We start from the raw sequence: 18043 nt of genomic DNA, 5'->3' as shown, positions 1-18043 counted from the left end.
CGAGAGAGACCGACCGACATGAGCGAGAGAGACCGACATGAGAGAGACCGACATGAGAGAGAGACAGACATGAGAGAGACAGACATGAGAGAGACAGACATGAGAGAGACAGACAGACATGAGAGAGAGACAGAAATGAGAGAGACAGACGAGAGAGAGACAGACATGAGAGAGAGACAGAAATGAGAGAGACAGACATGAGAGACAGAAATGAGAGAGAGAGAGACAGACATGAGAGAGAGACAGACACAGACATGAGAGAGACAGAAATGAGAGACAGACATGAGAGACAGAAATGAGAGAGAGACAGACATGAGAGAGACAGACAGACAGACATGAGAGAGACAGAAATGAGAGACAGAAATGAGAGACCGACATGAGAAAGAGAGAGAAATGAGACAAATGAGAGAGAGAACAAAAAGATGATAAAAAGAGATAGAAAAAGAAAGATAGAAAGAGAAGGAAAGAAACAAAAGAAATGAGAGAAAATAGAAGGAAAGAAAGATGATAGAGAAATAAGAAACAGAGAGATAGAAAGAAAGAAAGCTAGAAGCAAAACACGACCAAACTGTCCGCAGTCTGTGTTCATGTGGTGAGAATTTCCCAGCATTCCTACACTGACAGACTGGCGATTTATTTATGAGGTAAATGTTACTTCTGTAGCTGCAGGAAGAATGCCAAGGGCAAACACGTTTAGGTTTTAAGGTGGAAGGATCAAGACATCTCACCAGCACCTTATTATCAAAACCCCAGAAGCAAACAGAACGGGTTCTATAGGCAAAAGGTTCAGTCCAAGGCGGTTCTGACGAGGCTGCGTGACGCACTGGGGACGCTTACAATACTGTGTTCAGTTCTGCTCTCTCCGTAACACAAAAAGGACGCTGTGACTGGAGAGAGTCCAGCGAAGAGCAGCCAGACTCACCCCAGGGCTCACAGGAGAGCTTAGCTAGGTCCAGACACAAGCTGAAACCTTTTGTCTGCTTGACTGAGTTTGGCATCTCTACAGAATTTCTTATGGAGTTGTGAGCGGTGCAGAACAGACTCGCTTCATTCAGATCAGGTAATAAGGGCCAGGACAGTTGTTCAGGGAGACACACTTGATTTGACGTTGAGTTTTGATTCACACTTCTCTGTCACTGCGTATTTTTGTTTTCCCCTGCTGATGTGACTACTGTATTGTAGAACCATTCACACCTCTGCAAGGGTAATGTCTAATATATCGGGCTTCTCGTGTCTTCTGAGCTCTCAATTACTGAACTAACACACCCCTAATTGAACTAATACTTTTCCAGTTTTTATCCAGTTTTTAAACAGTTAATTATGTGTTAACTGTAAAATCTTATAACTTGACATCTGCAACTTTGAGCTGAGAACAATTAAAAAAAAGGTCTAATCAAGCAAGTGATTAGTTCAGTTAAGGGTTAAGAGGCTGTGTGGTCCAGTGGTTAAAGAAAAGGTCTTGTAACCAGGAGGTCCCCGGTTCAAATCCCACCTCAACCACTGACTCATTGTGTGACCCTCAGCTTAACCTCCTTGTGCTCCGTCTTTCGGGTGAGACGTAGTTGTAAGTGACTCTGCAGCTGATGCATAGTTCACACACCCTAGTCTCTGTAAGTCGCCTTGGATAAAGGCGTCTGCTAAATAAACAAATAATAAGTAATTGAGCGCTCAGTTGAAACGAAAACCAGAAAGCGCTGGTTTTGAGAAGCCCTGGTCTAATGCAAGGCTTTCTTTTCCATTGTTTTTCCCAGCACCCCAGCTCCTCCTCCTCCTCCTCCCCCCCGCTCCTCTCCAGGCTGTGGTCCCTGTTCGACCTCTCCTTGCTCCGGCACTGGCCCTTCCTCACCTACACGGCCGCCATCACCCTCTTCAACGCCGGCTACTTCATCCCCTATGTCCACCTGGTGGCACACATCCAACGGAAGGGCTTCTCCGAGTACCAGGCGGCCCTGGTCATGTCTCTGACCGCGCTGACGGACCTGCTGGGCCGGGGCGTGTCTGGCTGGGTGTCGGACCTGCGCAGGGTGAGGCTGCCTCACATCCTGGCTCTGTGGACGGGGCTGACCGGCCTCTCCATGCTGGTGATCCCGCTCGGCAGCTCCTACCCCGTCCTGCTCGCCCTGGGGCTGGTCTACGGGTTCTGCTCCGGAGCCATGACCCCCGTGGTGTTCTCGCTGCTCCCCGATATCGTGGGAGTGGGGCGCATCTTCGGGGCGCTGGGGCTGCTGCAGATGATCGAGAGCGTGGGGGGGCTGCTGGGGTCCCCGCTGTCAGGTGAGAGGGGGGGCACTTTGCGTGTGTCTTCAGAGAGCACTTATTTTTTTTTTTAAATTCCAATTTCCAATTTCTTTGAATTGTTCAATTTCTACAAGCTAGCTTTTTATCTAATTTTTTATCTGTTATTAATTCAATGCTGCGTCTCTTGTATAACTCGCTGCCCTGTGTGTGTGTGAATGCTGTGTCTCTCGTGTAACTCGCTGCCCTGTGTGTGTGTGAATGCTGTGTCTCTCGTATAACTCGCTGCCCTGTGTGTGTGAATGCTGTGTCTCTCGTATAACTCGCTGCCCTGTGTGTGTGAATGCTGTGTCTCTCGTGTAACTCGCTGCCCTGTGTGTGTGAATGCTGTGTCTCTCGTGTAACTCGCTGCCCTGTGTGTGTGTGAATGCTGTGTCTCTCGTATAACTCGCTGCCCTGTGTGTGTGTGAATGCTGTGTCTCTCGTATAACTCGCTGCCCTGTGTGTGTGTGAATGCTGTGTCTCTCGTATAACTCGCTGCCCTGTGTGTGTGTGAATGCTGTGTCTCTCGTATAACTCGCTGCCCTGTGTGTGTGTGAATGCTGTGTCTCTCGTATAACTCGCTGCCCTGTGTGTGTGTGAATGCTGTGTCTCTCGTATAACTCGCTGCCCTGTGTGTGTGAATGCTGTGTCTCTCGTATAACTCGCTGCCCTGTGTGTGTGAATGCTGTGTCTCGTGTAACTCGCTGCCCTGTGTGTGTGAATGCTGTGTCTCTCGTGTAACTCGCTGCCCTGTGTGTGTGTGAATGCTGTGTCTCTCGTATAACTCGCTGCCCTGTGTGTGTGTGAATGCTGTGTCTCTCGTATAACTCGCTGCCCTGTGTGTGTGTGAATGCTGTGTCTCTCGTATAACTCGCTGCCCTGTGTGTGTGTGAATGCTGTGTCTCTCGTATAACTCGCTGCCCTGTGTGTGTGTGAATGCTGTGTCTCTCGTATAACTCGCTGCCCTGTGTGTGTGTGAATGCTGTGTCTCTCGTATAACTCGCTGCCCTGTGTGTGTGAATGCTGTGTCTCTCGTATAACTCGCTGCCCTGTGTGTGTGAATGCTGTGTCTCGTGTAACTCGCTGCCCTGTGTGTGTGAATGCTGTGTCTCTCGTGTAACTCGCTGCCCGTCTTCCCCTCAGGCTGGCTCAGGGACCTCACTGGGGATTTCACTGCCTCGTTCCTGGTCGCGGGGGCGTTCCTGCTGGCCGGGACGCTGGTTCTGTTTGCTCTGCCCCGCTTCTTCTCCTGTTCGGGCCCTCAGAACCAGTGCCCCGAGCCTGGACCAATAACCAACGGAACCAGGCCCAGCAGCAGCAGCCAACCAGAACCCCTGAACTCCATGGAACCCCAAGCGGCCCTGGTGACCGGACCGAGTGAGACCGTGACCTTCTCCGGGTCGGGTCAGAACCACAGTGCTACGCGGGTCGAGGACGCAAACTGCTGATGCAGCCAAACAAGCCAATCAACTTATTCGTCTACCTCTGTGAGCCAATCAGAACAGGAGCTTGTCTGTCTGTGTGTAGGGGGGGGGGGGGGGGTGTGTGTGTGTGTGTCTGTCTGTCTGTGTGTGTGTATAGGTGTCTGTGTGTGTGTTTGTCTGTCTGTGTGTATGTGTGTGTTTGTCTGTGTGTGTGTGTAGGTGTGTGTGTGTGTGTGTCTGGTGTGTGTGTGTCTGTTTGTGTATAGGGGTGTGTGTGTGTGTCTGTCTGTGTGTATAGGTGTGTGTGTGTGTGTATAAACATGAAACCTGTTTAACCCTTTCAGTCCTGAATTATTACTGAAGAATGCAAAATTATATGATTGAAAAAGTAACTTCTTATCGAGTATACATGAGAACAAAAACATATAATCTGGTAGATGGGATTTCATAAAGTCAGTACTTTTTAACCCCAGACGTATTGAAAAATCACTCCTGTATTCCAGTGGAGGAATCTCCTCAAACTTCCACGAGTCTGCACTCGCCTGTATAACAGCACAGCCGCGGCAGGGTGTTTCAAAGTTGCTTTTTATCACAACACAGAAACCTCGGGTCGCTTCTTTCCTTCACACAGGCCGTGGCGTTCTTTGAAACAGTTACGACTGAAAGGGTTAATGAGCGTGCAAACACCGAGGAGGAGTGCAGTCTGGAGAAACTGCCTTTCTTTCACATTTGTGATTTTAAAATGTTCTCATGAAGTGATCAGCGGTACGGCACTGCTAGTGAAAAAGGAAAGGTTTGTCTGCTTATTTTTCTCTAGTTTAGGAAGCTTTGTGTTTAAATCCTGGTTGAAATCATCCTTACAGTTGTTTTGTTAGGTGTTTGTGCTGCTGGCACAGATTACAGGATTGAAACCCAGCCAGGGACTAGTTAGTCAAGTCTTATTTTATCCTTTTATATATTGAAATGCAATGAGGATTTTAATGAGAAAAATATATATATATTTCTTTTGAAAACAGCGATTTGTAACATTTGTCTATTTCAATATTTAATATTCTTATTTGTAGATAAAGCGTGTGTGTGTCATTCTTTGCAAAAAGCAAATTCTGTTTTATTATTATTATTATTTATTTCTTAGCAGACGCCCTTATCCAGGGCGACTTACAATTGTTACAAGATATCACATTATTTTTACATACAATTCCCCATTTATACAGTTGGGTTTTTACTGGAGCAATCTAGGTAAAGTACCTTACTCAAGGGTACAGCAGCAGTGTCTCCCCCACCTGGGATTGAACCCACGACCCTCCGGTCAAGAGTCCAGAGCCCTAACCACTACTCCACACTACAGCCACCAAAAGAAATGCTAGCGTCACCCACAGTGAGAAGTTTGACATTAATAATTATTCCGGAATGTCTTTTCTCTACACACACACACACACACACGTTTTGCAGCTAATAATTGTTCCTGAAATTCTGCTTTTTTTATTGCAAACACACAAGAGCTACACAGACTCCAAGAAAAATATTTAATTAGTTTATTTAAAAATCTTTTTATGATGCAGAAAGAAAAAAATAAAAACAGCAAATCAATTAAAACACAAATAGACACAGAATCTATACAGCTGTCTCACAGCAGGCCTGAAATTAACTGAAATTAACAGCAGACCAGGTTCGGCAACTGCCGCCATTTTGGCTCACAAATGGAGACAGCATTGTGAACCAAATAGAGGAGCTAGAGCCAAAACGGCCGATCCTGGAGTGCAGTTTCATGATATCCTCATCTTTATAAAAACCATCAACCAGTGACATTGCCTGACCCCCAACAGATCTCTGAACTTGAGAGACTGTACCTACAGCACAGGAAGTGCCCAGCTACCAGGAAACAGCAGCAACTCCTGGGTAATCTGCAGTGCTGATCTGAAAATCAGCTTTTTTTAAAAGCTTAATATGCAGATAATGCACAAATGTGTGCAGCAGGTAGATGGACTTATGGGCCAGCGAGTGTTAATTAAGCTAATATGTGATGAGAGAATGGATTTTAAAGATGGTCAGCGCTCCTTTAAAAGGGGTACCAGTAATAATATTAATAAAGCTAATAAGCAGTAAGAGAATGGATTTTAAAGCCTTGATTTCTGACTCTGTTCTGGGGATCAAGCAGTATTACTGATCTTTTGAACAAGGGACACACAGTGACACTGACAACGCTATTAAAACACAGACACAAACTCATACAACGTCATATATTATTTTACACTTTTAACACCTAGGGCTGCAAAATAACATTGTTTTTTTTTTTTTTGCTTTGTACTGCTGTATTTGATCGATGTTACCTTAGCACACAGTGCCACCACTTGGTCAAAAGGTGTAACTGCAGCTGAAAGGATTTTAAAAAGTAATTTGAAGCGAATTGGCTCAGTCTGGTAAAGTGATTGTTCCTACGCACTTCCGTATTTGCATTAGAAAATGTTGAATCAGCATTTGAATCAAAAACGACAAATTCATAATTTGCTATATTAACGAGCAAACGGTTTCCAATTACATTCTGTTTGCCTATTTATGATGCTTGCAAATCAGAGTGGTCCCTATCGCAATGAATATTGAGAAGGCTTGGACCCCAACAGGTTAGTTATAGAGAGAGAGAGAGAAATATAAAATGGAAGACTAGCACGCAAATGCATGGTCACCTCCTATGAGGATGCCGGTATTTCCCCATATAAAGCAATGGGGAACAAAAACCTCTGTTGACATAACGTAGGCAGTCAAAGGGTATTTATACTAATGCACGCCAGCACCACCTAGTGCACAGCTAGTGTATTGCAGGCAAACACATACGTAAAAACGGTTGGTAAAAGCAGAGGTGGTCTTTTACTGAGATGGCTAAAGTGCGGTTTTAACGTACACACTAATTAACGACCTAACGAACAGACATTTTAAATGGCAGGTTTTTTATACCAATTCCACATTGACACATTTCCAATGCAAAGTTTGTTTACAACCAGGTAGCAACAAATCACATTACAAATTTACTGAAGATCTTAAAACACTTCGTAGGTCTTTATTAGTCAACCATAAATGTTTTGCTTTAGATAATTTATTTTACCTGAAACCAAGAGACACAAGTCTTTAAGCCCTGAAGTAAAAAAAAAATAAAATATATATATATATATATATTGTGAAAAACAATGGCAGCATTTCACGGTTTCAGAGTCTCCCCTCCTAATGTTTACCAGGCTGACCGTGGCCTAAAATCGCCACGACAACCTCCCCAGCAATAGCAGGCAGCGAGTGACAGGCAGGGCACTTCGTCGCCCCCTACAGTGTGGAGGTCTTAAGGTCGTCACTCCTGCGGTTCAGTTTCTCTGGGTTATTGGACGCCATCTGAGAGAAGTCTCGGAAGATATCGTGGTACGTTTCATCACCTGCAACGCAAGAACGGGATTGAAAGGGCGTTACACACACACACTTCCTGGATCAGCTCACTTCCTTCCTGTGTAACAGTTAAAAGGACCCCACCTGCGCTTCACACTTGTGTTCTGTGGTTCCCTTTGGAAACTAATGTGAAGGCTGGGATCCTATTTCCTGTAACGCAGGAAAAGAAGGGGTTTTATAGGGATTAAAACTGATACAGCACAGCACTGAACTGCACTAGACTGGAACATACAGAATTGTGCTCCTCTCTGTCTCTCCAGCTATGGGAACGAATGACTGAACTAGACTGAACTGCCCTGTATGGAACTATACCTGCCAAACTTATATTATACTGAACTATACTCCTCTCTGTCTCTCTCTAAAATATCTAAAATATAAAACATCTTAATATTATTCACAAATAGCTAAACGGGTATCAATTCTTAAAGGAGACTAGAAAATCCATTCTTCTCTATAGAATATACAAGGGAGTACCTTAAACTATTTAGAAGTGCCTGGAGCCCACATAATCATTCCAGGAATCTGACCTGTTTTGCACTTTCCATGGTGCGTCTCAGATTACTGTGTGTTTACACAGTAGTTAGTAAACACACGTGCGCTTACATATCACCACAATGGGATTATGCAGTTACAATGTACTGAATGCAGACATCTGTTTGCATGGTAAACGTTTGTACAAAACTGTATCCGAAAAGGGTTCGGGTTATATCGTGCAAATTTGTTTTAACTATGCCTAAGTAACGATGTGTAAACACACATGTCTTTGCAAAGGAACTACAACGTAAACACACAGTAATCACTTTGAGTACAGCGTTACCCTCCTTTTAAAACATCTAGGTATTCCTGCGATTGCTTCTTCGTCTGGCAATTTCCTCCAGGTAGGTTTTCAAATCTCAAAACGCGTTTTTAAAAGTCTGAATATGGAAGTGCAGGGTATAAGGTAGCTCCATAAAAACAAAGAAAATGCCGGCACAGCGTCAAGACTTTCAAATGCATAAAATCCGAACGGTTTTACCTGTTTGAATGCAGAAGGCTGGTGACAACACAAAGCTTGCAAACACTGCAGCTCCCCCGGACGACTGGGGAGCAGAGAGAGAGAGAGAGAGAGAGAGACAGAGAGACAGAGCGATGAAACACTTCACAGACCACAGGGCCACGCGACAGGACACGCGGACTGAAAGCGCTATAGTGAGGGGTTCTCAATTGGGCTTCAGAAAACACAGGGTGACTATGAATTTTAAAACACTACAGGATTGTATTAGAGAGCTGTATTTTATTTTCACTGTAAAAGATGGCTTATTTCACCGCATTTTATGGTCTAAAAATAGGTATTTCAAGATTTTCACCAGCAGCGAATTATCAAACACAATACAGAGCCATCTTTAGCAGAAATATTGCCAGTCTTTGATGCAGCTGGTGTCTTTTTAGTTGAAAACATTTTGAAGAAATCGTGCAGTGTGTGTTCAATCATTTACTGGAAGGAAGCATAAAGAAACCAGCTGCCAGGTTCCTGGATGCAGCGTGACAGGCAGCGCGTCAAACAGACAAACGCTTGCTGTATTTATTTTTAAATGCTAAAAAAAAAAATCTGTATATTTACACGATTCTTTCAGAAATGGGATCTGCATATTACACAGCAATTATGAAATCTGTGATAACTGAGAAAGAAATACAGCCCTGATCAACTGGTTTTGAGAACGGGGTGTCAGTTTAACCCCCCCCCCAAAAAATTAAGAACCCCTAACTGTATTACACCCCAGTCCAGATTTAATTTATAGGGTGGATTCAATCAACACAGCTTTTTAAAACGCCATTCAATCAAACTTAACACAGGCTGGAAAGCTATGGCACCGCTATAGCTATATAAGGGCAATTCTGATTGAATCCTGGCCATAGCTGTCTGATTGATTAGCGCTGTAAAAGAAATCTGGAAACAGCAGGCATTCGCAGAAGAGTCAGAAACGAATCTGGGATCGCCAACAGGGGAACAAAGCAGGCTCTGTGTGTTTTGATTGAATACAACCCTAAAAAGTGTCCCACACCCCCTGCAATGTTCACAACAAGCCTGTTCCCCTTTGCGATGTCCCGGTCCGGATCGCGGCGTGATGTTTTGAAAACGCATTGCCGACTCTTTTGAAACGTTTTGAAAAATCACACGTCCTAAAAAAGGCAAAAGTATTTTGTTTGGACAACAGCACGGGACACAGCAATGCGTTTCTTGTACACGCTGCAGGGGGCGCTCTGGAACACTTTAATGACTATTGCATACTGTAAAACAGGATTTGAATTTCGCGGACGACCTTCAAAGGTCCATTTTTGCTGCAATACATGTTGGCGCTTGTTTTATATATGAATAACGTATTTCACGGCACATTCATTTAGCAGATTTTTAACAAACGCAGTATTTTCTTGTTGTACAGCACTTGATTCTGTTTGTCATCACGTTGAGAAGATTGCGACAATATTGAAAACACAAAGGCTTCAGTGCAGCGACGCAGTAACAGACACACATTGATACATCTCCTGAGAAAGGGAACACACTTTCTGGCAAACACAGAATAGGGATCTTTAAAACACAGATTTACAGATTCGATGGGTTTAAACACAGAATAGGGATCTTTAAAACACAGATAAGCAGGTTCATTTATTGAACCTTTTCAGTTTAACTGGTTAAATACAGAGCAGTGTTTTCTAGTCACCCAGAGAAACTGATGAATATACATTGTGTTATTATGTACAATTTTGAATACAGGTAGTGTTTTTATTCACCCAGTATACTGGTATAAATATATATATAGTTTTTTCTTTTTGTTAACATGATAACGTGTGTAGTTGTTTATTTAACTTGTTAGTGTCATTGTCGTTTTAATTGTAATTACTGTAGCATCATTGTAACTAGAATTGTGACCCAAGCAGCACTGTGTTGTAATTTACAATTTCATCAGACAATGCTGCTGTAATTCTAATTCTAACTGACCCTGGGTCTCCTGAGTATCAGTGCAGTGTGGTTCTGTTTGAGTGTTTTCTGTGGGGTATTCCGGGCCCCCCCCCTATTCGGTGTCCCCCCCGGTTGCCCACCCTGCCAGCTGGTTCATTCGAGCCTGCAGGCTCTTCCGGCGACCCCGCCCCCCCTCCTGCTCCCCGCATTGACCTGATTGGCCGTAGGACCCTTCCATCTCGCGCATCATTTCCTCCTTCATCTTGGCCAGGCGTAGTCTAAAGGGGGCGACAGAGAGAGAGGAGTCAGGAGCATGCTAGCTTTCATTAGCCTAGTATATGTGAGAGAAGCACGTGGTCTATTTTCTATATCATTCATAACTATGAATCTTTTCCTGCATGACACTGAAGATAGCTGAAAAAAGACATCCGGCTCTTATAAGACTACATCATGCATTTGGTCTCCTCCCTCTTCCCTGCTCTACCAGGCTCCTCCCTGCTCTACCAGGCTCCTCCCTCCTCTACCAGGCCCTCCCTCTTCTCTGCTCTACCAAGCTCCTCCCTCCTCCACCAGGCTCCTCCCTCTTCCCTGCTCTACCAGGCTCCTCCCTGTTCTACCAGGCTCCTCCCTCTTCTCTGCTCTACCAAGCTCCTCCCTCCTCCACCAGGCTCCTCCCTCTTCCCTGCTCTACCAGGCTCCTCCCTCCTCTACCAGGCTCCTCCCTCCTCCCTGCTCCACTCACAGTGTGACGATGTCTGCGTTGGCGTTGTCGATGGCGATGGTGAGGGGGTCTCTGCCATCCCCGTCCCGGGCGCTCTGATCCGCTCCCCTCTTCAGGAACAAACACACCAGCCTGCCGACAACACAACACACCACACCGCTCAGCACCCAGCACTCCCCATAACAGCTGACATGAGATCACTACTTACTCCAAGCTCTGGAATGGTTCAATCGAACAGTTTAGGACAGGGTTGGAACAAAGACCAAGAGTGGAAGGGCCAGCGTTGGCAGCCCCAGCCCTGCAGACAGCTTCCCTGCGGTGTATTCAGTGCAGGGGGGTGTATTCAGTGCAGGGGGGTGTATTCAGTGCAGGGGGGGTATATTCTCAGTGCAGGGGGGTGTATTCTCAGTGCAGGGGGTGTATTCAGTGCAGGGGGTGTATTCAGTGCAGGGGGTGTATTCAATGCAGGGGGTGTATTCAGTGCAGGGAGGTGTATTCTCAGTGCAGGGGGGTGTATTCTCAGTGCAGGGGGTGTATTCAGTGCAGGGGGTGTATTCAGTGCAGGGGGTGTATTCAATGCAGGGGGTGTATTCAGTGCAGGGAGGTGTATTCAGTGCAGGGGGTATATTCTCAGTGTAGGGGCGTGTATTCAGTGCAAGGGGGTGTATTCTCACCCCGTGTGACCCAGGGTCGTGGCGTGGTGGATGGGGCCCCGCCCCCGAGCATCGGTTTGATTGACGTTTGCTCCGTTCTGAAGCAGGAACTCGCAGGCCACCAGGGAATCCTGGGATACAGGAGGAGAGAGAGAGAGAGAGAGAGAGATGTCAGCACAGCTTATACAAAGGAAAAATGAGTGAGAGGGGGCGAGAGGCGAGTGGGGATGGTCTGGTCTCATGGCCTGTATCAGCGGGGCTGCGGTTCAGGGAGGGGGAACGATGAGGGGAGAGGGGAGTGGGGAAGGCTCTCTCGTACCGCGCTCACGGCCTGGATCAGCAGGGCTGCGGTTCAGGGAGGGGGAACGATGAGGGGAGAGGGGAGTGGGGAAGGCTCTCTCGTACCGCGCTCACGGCCTGGATCAGCAGGGCTGCGGTTCAGGGAGGGGGAACGATGAGGGGAGAGGGGAGTGGGGAAGGCTCTCTCGTACCGCGCTCACGGTCTGGATCAGCAGGGCTGCGGTTCAGGGAGGGGGAACGATGAGGGGAGAGGGGAGTGGGGAAGGCTCTCTCGTACCGCGCTCACGGCCTGGATCAGCGGGCTGCGGTTCTCCTCAGCGGCGTTGACCCAGTTGACGTCGGCTCCGTGCGCCAGCGCGTCCGCCATCATGGGGAAGCTCTGCAGCGCCGCGGCCCGGAAGAGCAGAGCCCCGGGGTGGAGCGTGCTCAGATCATCCTCCCGGTCCGCCCTGTCTTCAACCGGGTCCTCCTCCCCGTCTGCAAGACACACAGGCTGAGAGGCGCCTGCAAACCACCGTGCCAGCAGAACCGCCCTCCACAGGACAGTCGACCAAGACCACTAGCTGGTAGCAGACTCTGCAGCAGCAGCAGCAGCAGCAGTTGATGATGCATAGTTCACCCCCCTAGTCTCTGTAAGTCGCTTTGGATAAAAGCGTCTGCTAAATGACTCACATTTCTACAGCGCCTTTCATTGCAAGGATCCCAAAACTGTTCACACACACACACACGCACGCACGCACGCACGCACGCACGCACCCTGACACACACACTGACACTGACACACACACTGACACTGACACACACACACACTGACACACTACACACACAAACGCACACTGACACACACACACACGCCCGCACGCACGCACCCTGACACACACACACACTGACACTGACACACACACACACACGCTGACACACACGCACACACACACACGCACGCACGCACGCACCCTGACACACACGCACGCGCACACACTAACACACACACACTGACACACACACACACACACACACACACACTGATACACACACACTTAAACCATTCCATTAACACAGAATTTGATAAGAACAACTTAAAAAATTGGTTTTTAATTGTAAAATGTAAAAAAAAACAAAAAAAAAAAACACTCGTTTTTAGAAATAGAACACTTAAAAGAATCTAAAAATGAACACACCTGAAATAAAAAAAAAAATTTAAGAAATAAAAAATACAAATTAAAAAGTCTCGCCCCGTTTGAGCGGCTGGGAGGCGATCCGCTCCGAGGTCCCAGGAGATTCTCTTACCTTTGTTAGAAGCCAGACTGCTGCGGCTTGAACTCAGACTGCTGGCCGGGCTACTGCTGGGTAAACCTGAGAGGAACACACTGGATCAGTCGCTGCTCTCCCTGCTTCGTTTGCTCCCAACCTCGCTACTCTCATGCCTCTGCTTCGCACCCTCCACTGGCTCCCTATCTCTGCCCTATCCCTGTTCTCGCCTTCCGCTCTCTCTCGCTGCCTCCCGTCGCCTCCTCAAGACCCCCCTGTTCAGACTGCGCTTGTAGATCTCCTGATCTGCCCCTCCTGCTCTGCACTGGACTCGCCTGACCTCAGCACCACGTTACTAGATCCTCAGCTGCTGCGCTATCCTTGCACTATTGCACTGCTAATCTGTCACTGTAGATATAACTCACTGTAATCCTAACTTGCTGCATCCTAGTTCATATTGTATTCTAGTAGTGTTATTATTTGCACTGACTGTAAACTACACTGTATTTAAATATGAAGCTTGCATTGTAACCCTGTGCTGCCCTGTAACACCTGTGGATAAAGGCATCTGCCAAATACATCAATAATAAGAATATAAACAACAATCAGGATTCAGATCTACAGGGCTGTCTCTCTTGGCTTTCCTTCCTTTCCACTATTAGAAGACTGTTTGCAATTGTGTTGCTCCCGCAGCTTTATAGCCCCAGATCAGAGCAAGGCGGTCGCTGTGTCTGCGGTCCGAGTGTAACGAGACGGGGGGGGGGGGGGTCTGTATTCAACATCTACAAAATCACCCGCATTCTTCACTTCAGAAGCGTCTGGACAGCCAGCCTGTGGTGCTTCTGGGAGTTTTTTTTCAATCTAATTCATTGCGAGTTTGTTTGTGGTACCTGCGAGTCGGGGCAGGGTGGCACGGCCCGGTTTGGGTTTCAGGGGGGGTCTGGCGCTGGGACGCTCCTGGGTGTTGGCCCGGTTCCGACGGGCACTGGACCGGCGCAGAGGGCGTCCCGTCTCCGGAAGCTTCTGGATGAATTTCTTCTCGACGTACTTGGAGCGGATCCAGGACTCCTTCTCCTGCCTGAGAGAGAGAGAGAGAGAGAGAGAGAGAGAGAGAGAGAGAGAGAGAGAGAGAGAGAGAGAGAGCAGTGAACACAGGACCAGAGAGAGGAGAGGCACCCAAAACAGACCAGCGTTTGGGCTCTAGTGCCTTCATCAGGGTTATTGAAACTAGAAGAGACTGAGTCAAGCAGACCAGCGTTTGGGCTCTAGTGCCTTCATCAGTGTCATTGAAACTAGAAGAGACTGAGTCAAGCAGACCAGCGTTTGGGCTCCAGTGCCTTCATCAGTGTTATTGAAACTAAACTGAGTCAAGCAGACCAGCGTTTGGGCTCTAGTGCCTTCATCAGGGTTATTGAAACTAAACTGAGTCAAGCAGACCAGCGTTTGGGCTCTAGTGCCTTCATCAGGGTTATTGAAACTAAACTGAGTCAAGCAGACCAGCGTTTGGGCTCTAGTGCCTTCATCAGTGTTATTGAAACTAGAAGAGACCGAGTCAAGCAGACCAGCGTTTGGGCTCTAGTGCCTTCATCAGGGTTATTGAAACTAAACTGAGTCAAGCAGACCAGCGTTTGGGCTCCAGTGCCTTCATCACTAGTTGGTTCCTGAAGCAAGGTCGCTGTGCAGAGCTCCTACCTGGGGCTCCCAGCATGAGGTTTCTTGATGGTCATCTCATCAATACGGGCCTCATAGATACTGTTCATGGTGGAGTTTCCCAGCTCACACATTAACTGAGACACAGAGAGAGGGAGAGAGGGAGAGAGGGAGGGAGAGAGAGAGAGAGAGAGAGAGAGAGAGAGAGAGAGAGAGAGAGAGAGAGAGAGAGAAAGGGAGAGAGAGGTTATCAGATAACACACAAGCCATCTAGTGGTCTGCCACTTTGGATCGATTCATTTGCTTGATAATGTTGCAGATTTACCATGTAAGAATGTAACGTATGCTTTACCACACCTCTCTGTGCTTTACAATGCTTCCCTATGCTTTACCACACCTCTCTGTGCTTTACAATGCTTCCCTATGCTTTACCAGACCTCTCTGTGCTTTACAATGCTTCCCTATGCTTTACCACACCTCTCTGTGCTTTACAATGCTTCCCTATGCTTTACCACACCTCTCTGTGCTTTACAATGCTTCCCTATGCTTTACCAGACCTCTCTGTGCTTTACAATGCTTCCCTATGCTTTACCACACCTCTCTGTGCTTTACAATGCTTCCCTATGCTTTACCACACCTCTCTGTGCTTTACAATGCTTGCCTATGCTTTACCAAACCTCTCTGTGCTTTACAATGCTTCCCTATGCTTTACCACACCTCTCTGTGCTTTACAATGCTTCCCTATGCTTTACCACACCTCTCTGTGCTTTACAATGCTTGCCTATGCTTTACCACACCTCCCTGTACTTTGCAATGCTTCCCTATGCTTTACCAGACCTCTCTGTGCTTTGCAATGCTTCCCTATGCTTTACCAGACCTCTCTGTGCTTTGCAATGCTTCCCTATGCTTTACCAGACCTCTCTGTGCTTTGCAATGCTTCCCTATGCTTTACCAGACCTCTCTGTGCTTTACAATGCTTCCCTATGCTTTACCAGACCTCTCTGTGCTTTGCAATGCTTCCCTATGCTTTACCACACCTCTCTGTGCTTTACAATGCTTCCCTATGCTTTACCACACCTCTCTGTGCTTTACAATGCTTCCCTATGCTTTACCAGACCTCTCTGTGTTTTACAATGCTTCCCTATGCTTTACCAGACCTCTCTGTGCTTTACAATGCTTCCCTATGCTTTACCAGACCTCTCTGTGCTTTACAATGCTTCACTGTGCTTTACCATACCTCTCTGTGCTTTACAATGCTTCCCTATGCTTTACCAGACCTCTCTGTGCTTTACAATGCTTCCCTATGCTTTACCAGACCTCTCTGTGCTTTACAATGCTTCCCTATGCTTTACCACACCTCTCTGTGCTTTACAATGCTTCCCTATGCTTTACCACACCTCTCTGTGCTTTACAATGCTTGCCTATGCTTTACCAAACCTCTCTGTGCTTTACAATGCTTCCCTATGCTTTACCACACCTCTCTGTGCTTTACAATGCTTCCCTATGCTTTACCACACCTCTCTGTGCTTTACAATGCTTGCCTATGCTTTACCACACCTCCCTGTGCTTTACAATGCTTCCCTATGCTTTACCAGACCTCTCTGTGCTTTGCAATGCTTCCCTATGCTTTACCAGACCTCTCTGTGCTTTACAATGCTTCCCTATGCTTTACCAGACCTCTCTGTGCTTTGCAATGCTTCCCTATGCTTTACCACACCTCTCTGTGCTTTACAATGCTTCCCTATGCTTTACCACACCTCTCTGTGCTTTACAATGCTTCCCTATGCTTTACCAGACCTCTCTGTGTTTTACAATGCTTCCCTATGCTTTACCAGACCTCTCTGTGCTTTACAATGCTTCCCTATGCTTTACCAGACCTCTCTGTGCTTTACAATGCTTCCCTGTGCTTTACCAGACCTCTCTGTGCTTTACAATGCTTCCCTATGCTTTACCAGACCTCTCTGTGCTTTACAATGCTTCCCTGTGCTTTACCAGACCTCTCTGTGCTTTACAATGCTTCCCTATGCTTTACCAGACCTCTCTGTGCTTTACAATGCTTCCCTATGCTTTACCACACCTCTCTGTGCTTTACAATGCTTCCCTATGCTTTACCATACCTCTCTGTGCTTTACAATGCTTCCCTATGCTTTACCACACCTCTCTGTGCTTTACAATGCTTCCCTATGCTTTACCAGACCTCTCTGTGCTTTACAATGCTTCCCTATGCTTTACCAGACCTCTCTGTGCTTTACAATGCTTCCCTATGCTTTACCAGACCTCTCTGTGCTTTACAATGCTTCCCTATGCTTTACCACACCTCTCTGTGCTTTACAATGCTCCCCTATGCTTTACCAGACCTCTCTGTGCTTTACAATGCTTCCCTATGCTTTACCACACCTCTCTGTGCTTTACAATGCTTCCCTATGCTTTACCAGACCTCTCTGTGCTTTACAATGCTTCCCTATGCTTTACCAGACCTCTCTGTGCTTTACAATGCTTCCCTATGCTTTACCACACCTCTCTGTGCTTTAGAATGCTTCCCTATGCTTTACCACACCTCTCTGTGCTTTACAATGCTTCCCTGTGCTTTACCAGACCTCTCTGTGCTTTACAATGCTTCCCTATGCTTTACCACACCTCTCTGTGCTTTACAATGCTTCCCTGTGCTTTACCATACCTCTCTGTGCTTTACAATGCTTCCCTATGCTTTAGAATGCTTCCCTATGCTTTACCACACCTCTCTGTGCTTTACAATGCTTCCCTATGCTTTACCAGACCTCTCTGTGCTTTACAATGCTTCCCTATGCTTTACCACACCTCTCTGTGCTTTACAATGCTTCCCTATGCTTTACCAGACCTCTCTGTGCTTTACAATGCTTCCCTATGCTTTACCAGACCTCTCTGTGCTTTACAATGCTTCCCTATGCTTTAACAGACCTCTCTGTGCTTTACAATGCTTCCCTATGCTTTACCACACCTCTCTGTGCTTTACAATGCTTCCCTCTGCTTTACCAGACCTCTCTGTGCTTTACAATGCTTCCCTATGCTTTACCACACCTCTCTGTGCTTTAGAATGCTTCCCTATGCTTTACCACACCTCTCTGTGCTTTACAATGCTTCCCTATGCTTTACCACACCTCTCTGTGCTTTACAATGCTTCCCTATGCTTTACCACACCTCTCTGTGCTTTACAATGCTGTCACTGTGCTGTATTACACTTTGCTCTGCTGTTCCTGTGGGAAGCTTTCTTCCTAATCTGAAAAGGGGGGTTACCTTCAACAGTTCCGGCTCCCAGGAATCGAGGGTCAGCGATCGCACTTTGGAGAAATGAACCCCGAGACTCCTGCATCGAGTCAAACAAAAACAGAGTCAGTCAAACCACAGGATGCGCTGCCTGGCCGCT

At 46.8% G+C, this 18043-nt stretch overlaps 2 protein-coding genes across 6 annotated transcripts in view; one reads left to right on the top strand and one right to left on the bottom strand.

The window, feature by feature from the left end:
* LOC117404451 (monocarboxylate transporter 13) overlaps positions 1-4770 on the top strand; it is a 19051-nt gene extending 14281 nt beyond the window's left edge. For all 3 annotated transcript variants that reach the window (XM_059015628.1, XM_059015627.1, XM_059015629.1), the window contains exons 6-7: positions 1752-2274; positions 3421-4770. In XM_059015628.1, the coding sequence (XP_058871611.1) occupies positions 1752-2274; positions 3421-3725 (828 nt within the window). In that variant the 3' untranslated portion in view covers positions 3726-4770. The remainder of the gene's footprint in view (positions 1-1751; positions 2275-3420) is intronic.
* A 452-nt stretch (positions 4771-5222) lies between these two features.
* Positions 5223-18043, bottom strand: part of LOC117968835 (arf-GAP with coiled-coil, ANK repeat and PH domain-containing protein 1-like) — a 34199-nt gene continuing 21378 nt past the window's right edge. For all 3 annotated transcript variants that reach the window (XM_059015625.1, XM_059015626.1, XM_059015624.1), the window contains 9 exons: positions 17914-17983; positions 14683-14777; positions 13881-14068; positions 13030-13095; positions 12020-12219; positions 11464-11573; positions 10811-10921; positions 10282-10346; positions 5223-7120 (listed from right to left, as the gene is read on the bottom strand). In XM_059015625.1, coding sequence (XP_058871608.1) covers positions 7014-7120; positions 10282-10346; positions 10811-10921; positions 11464-11573; positions 12020-12219; positions 13030-13095; positions 13881-14068; positions 14683-14777; positions 17914-17983 — 1012 coding nt within the window. In that variant the 3' untranslated portion in view covers positions 5223-7013. The remainder of the gene's footprint in view (positions 7121-10281; positions 10347-10810; positions 10922-11463; positions 11574-12019; positions 12220-13029; positions 13096-13880; positions 14069-14682; positions 14778-17913; positions 17984-18043) is intronic.

This window comes from Acipenser ruthenus, chromosome 50 (genome assembly GCF_902713425.1).
Source record: "Acipenser ruthenus chromosome 50, fAciRut3.2 maternal haplotype, whole genome shotgun sequence".
Taxonomy (NCBI): Eukaryota; Metazoa; Chordata; class Actinopteri; order Acipenseriformes; family Acipenseridae; genus Acipenser; species Acipenser ruthenus.
Note: the sequence above shows the minus strand (reverse complement) of the source record. Positions and strands in the feature narration are given on the sequence as shown.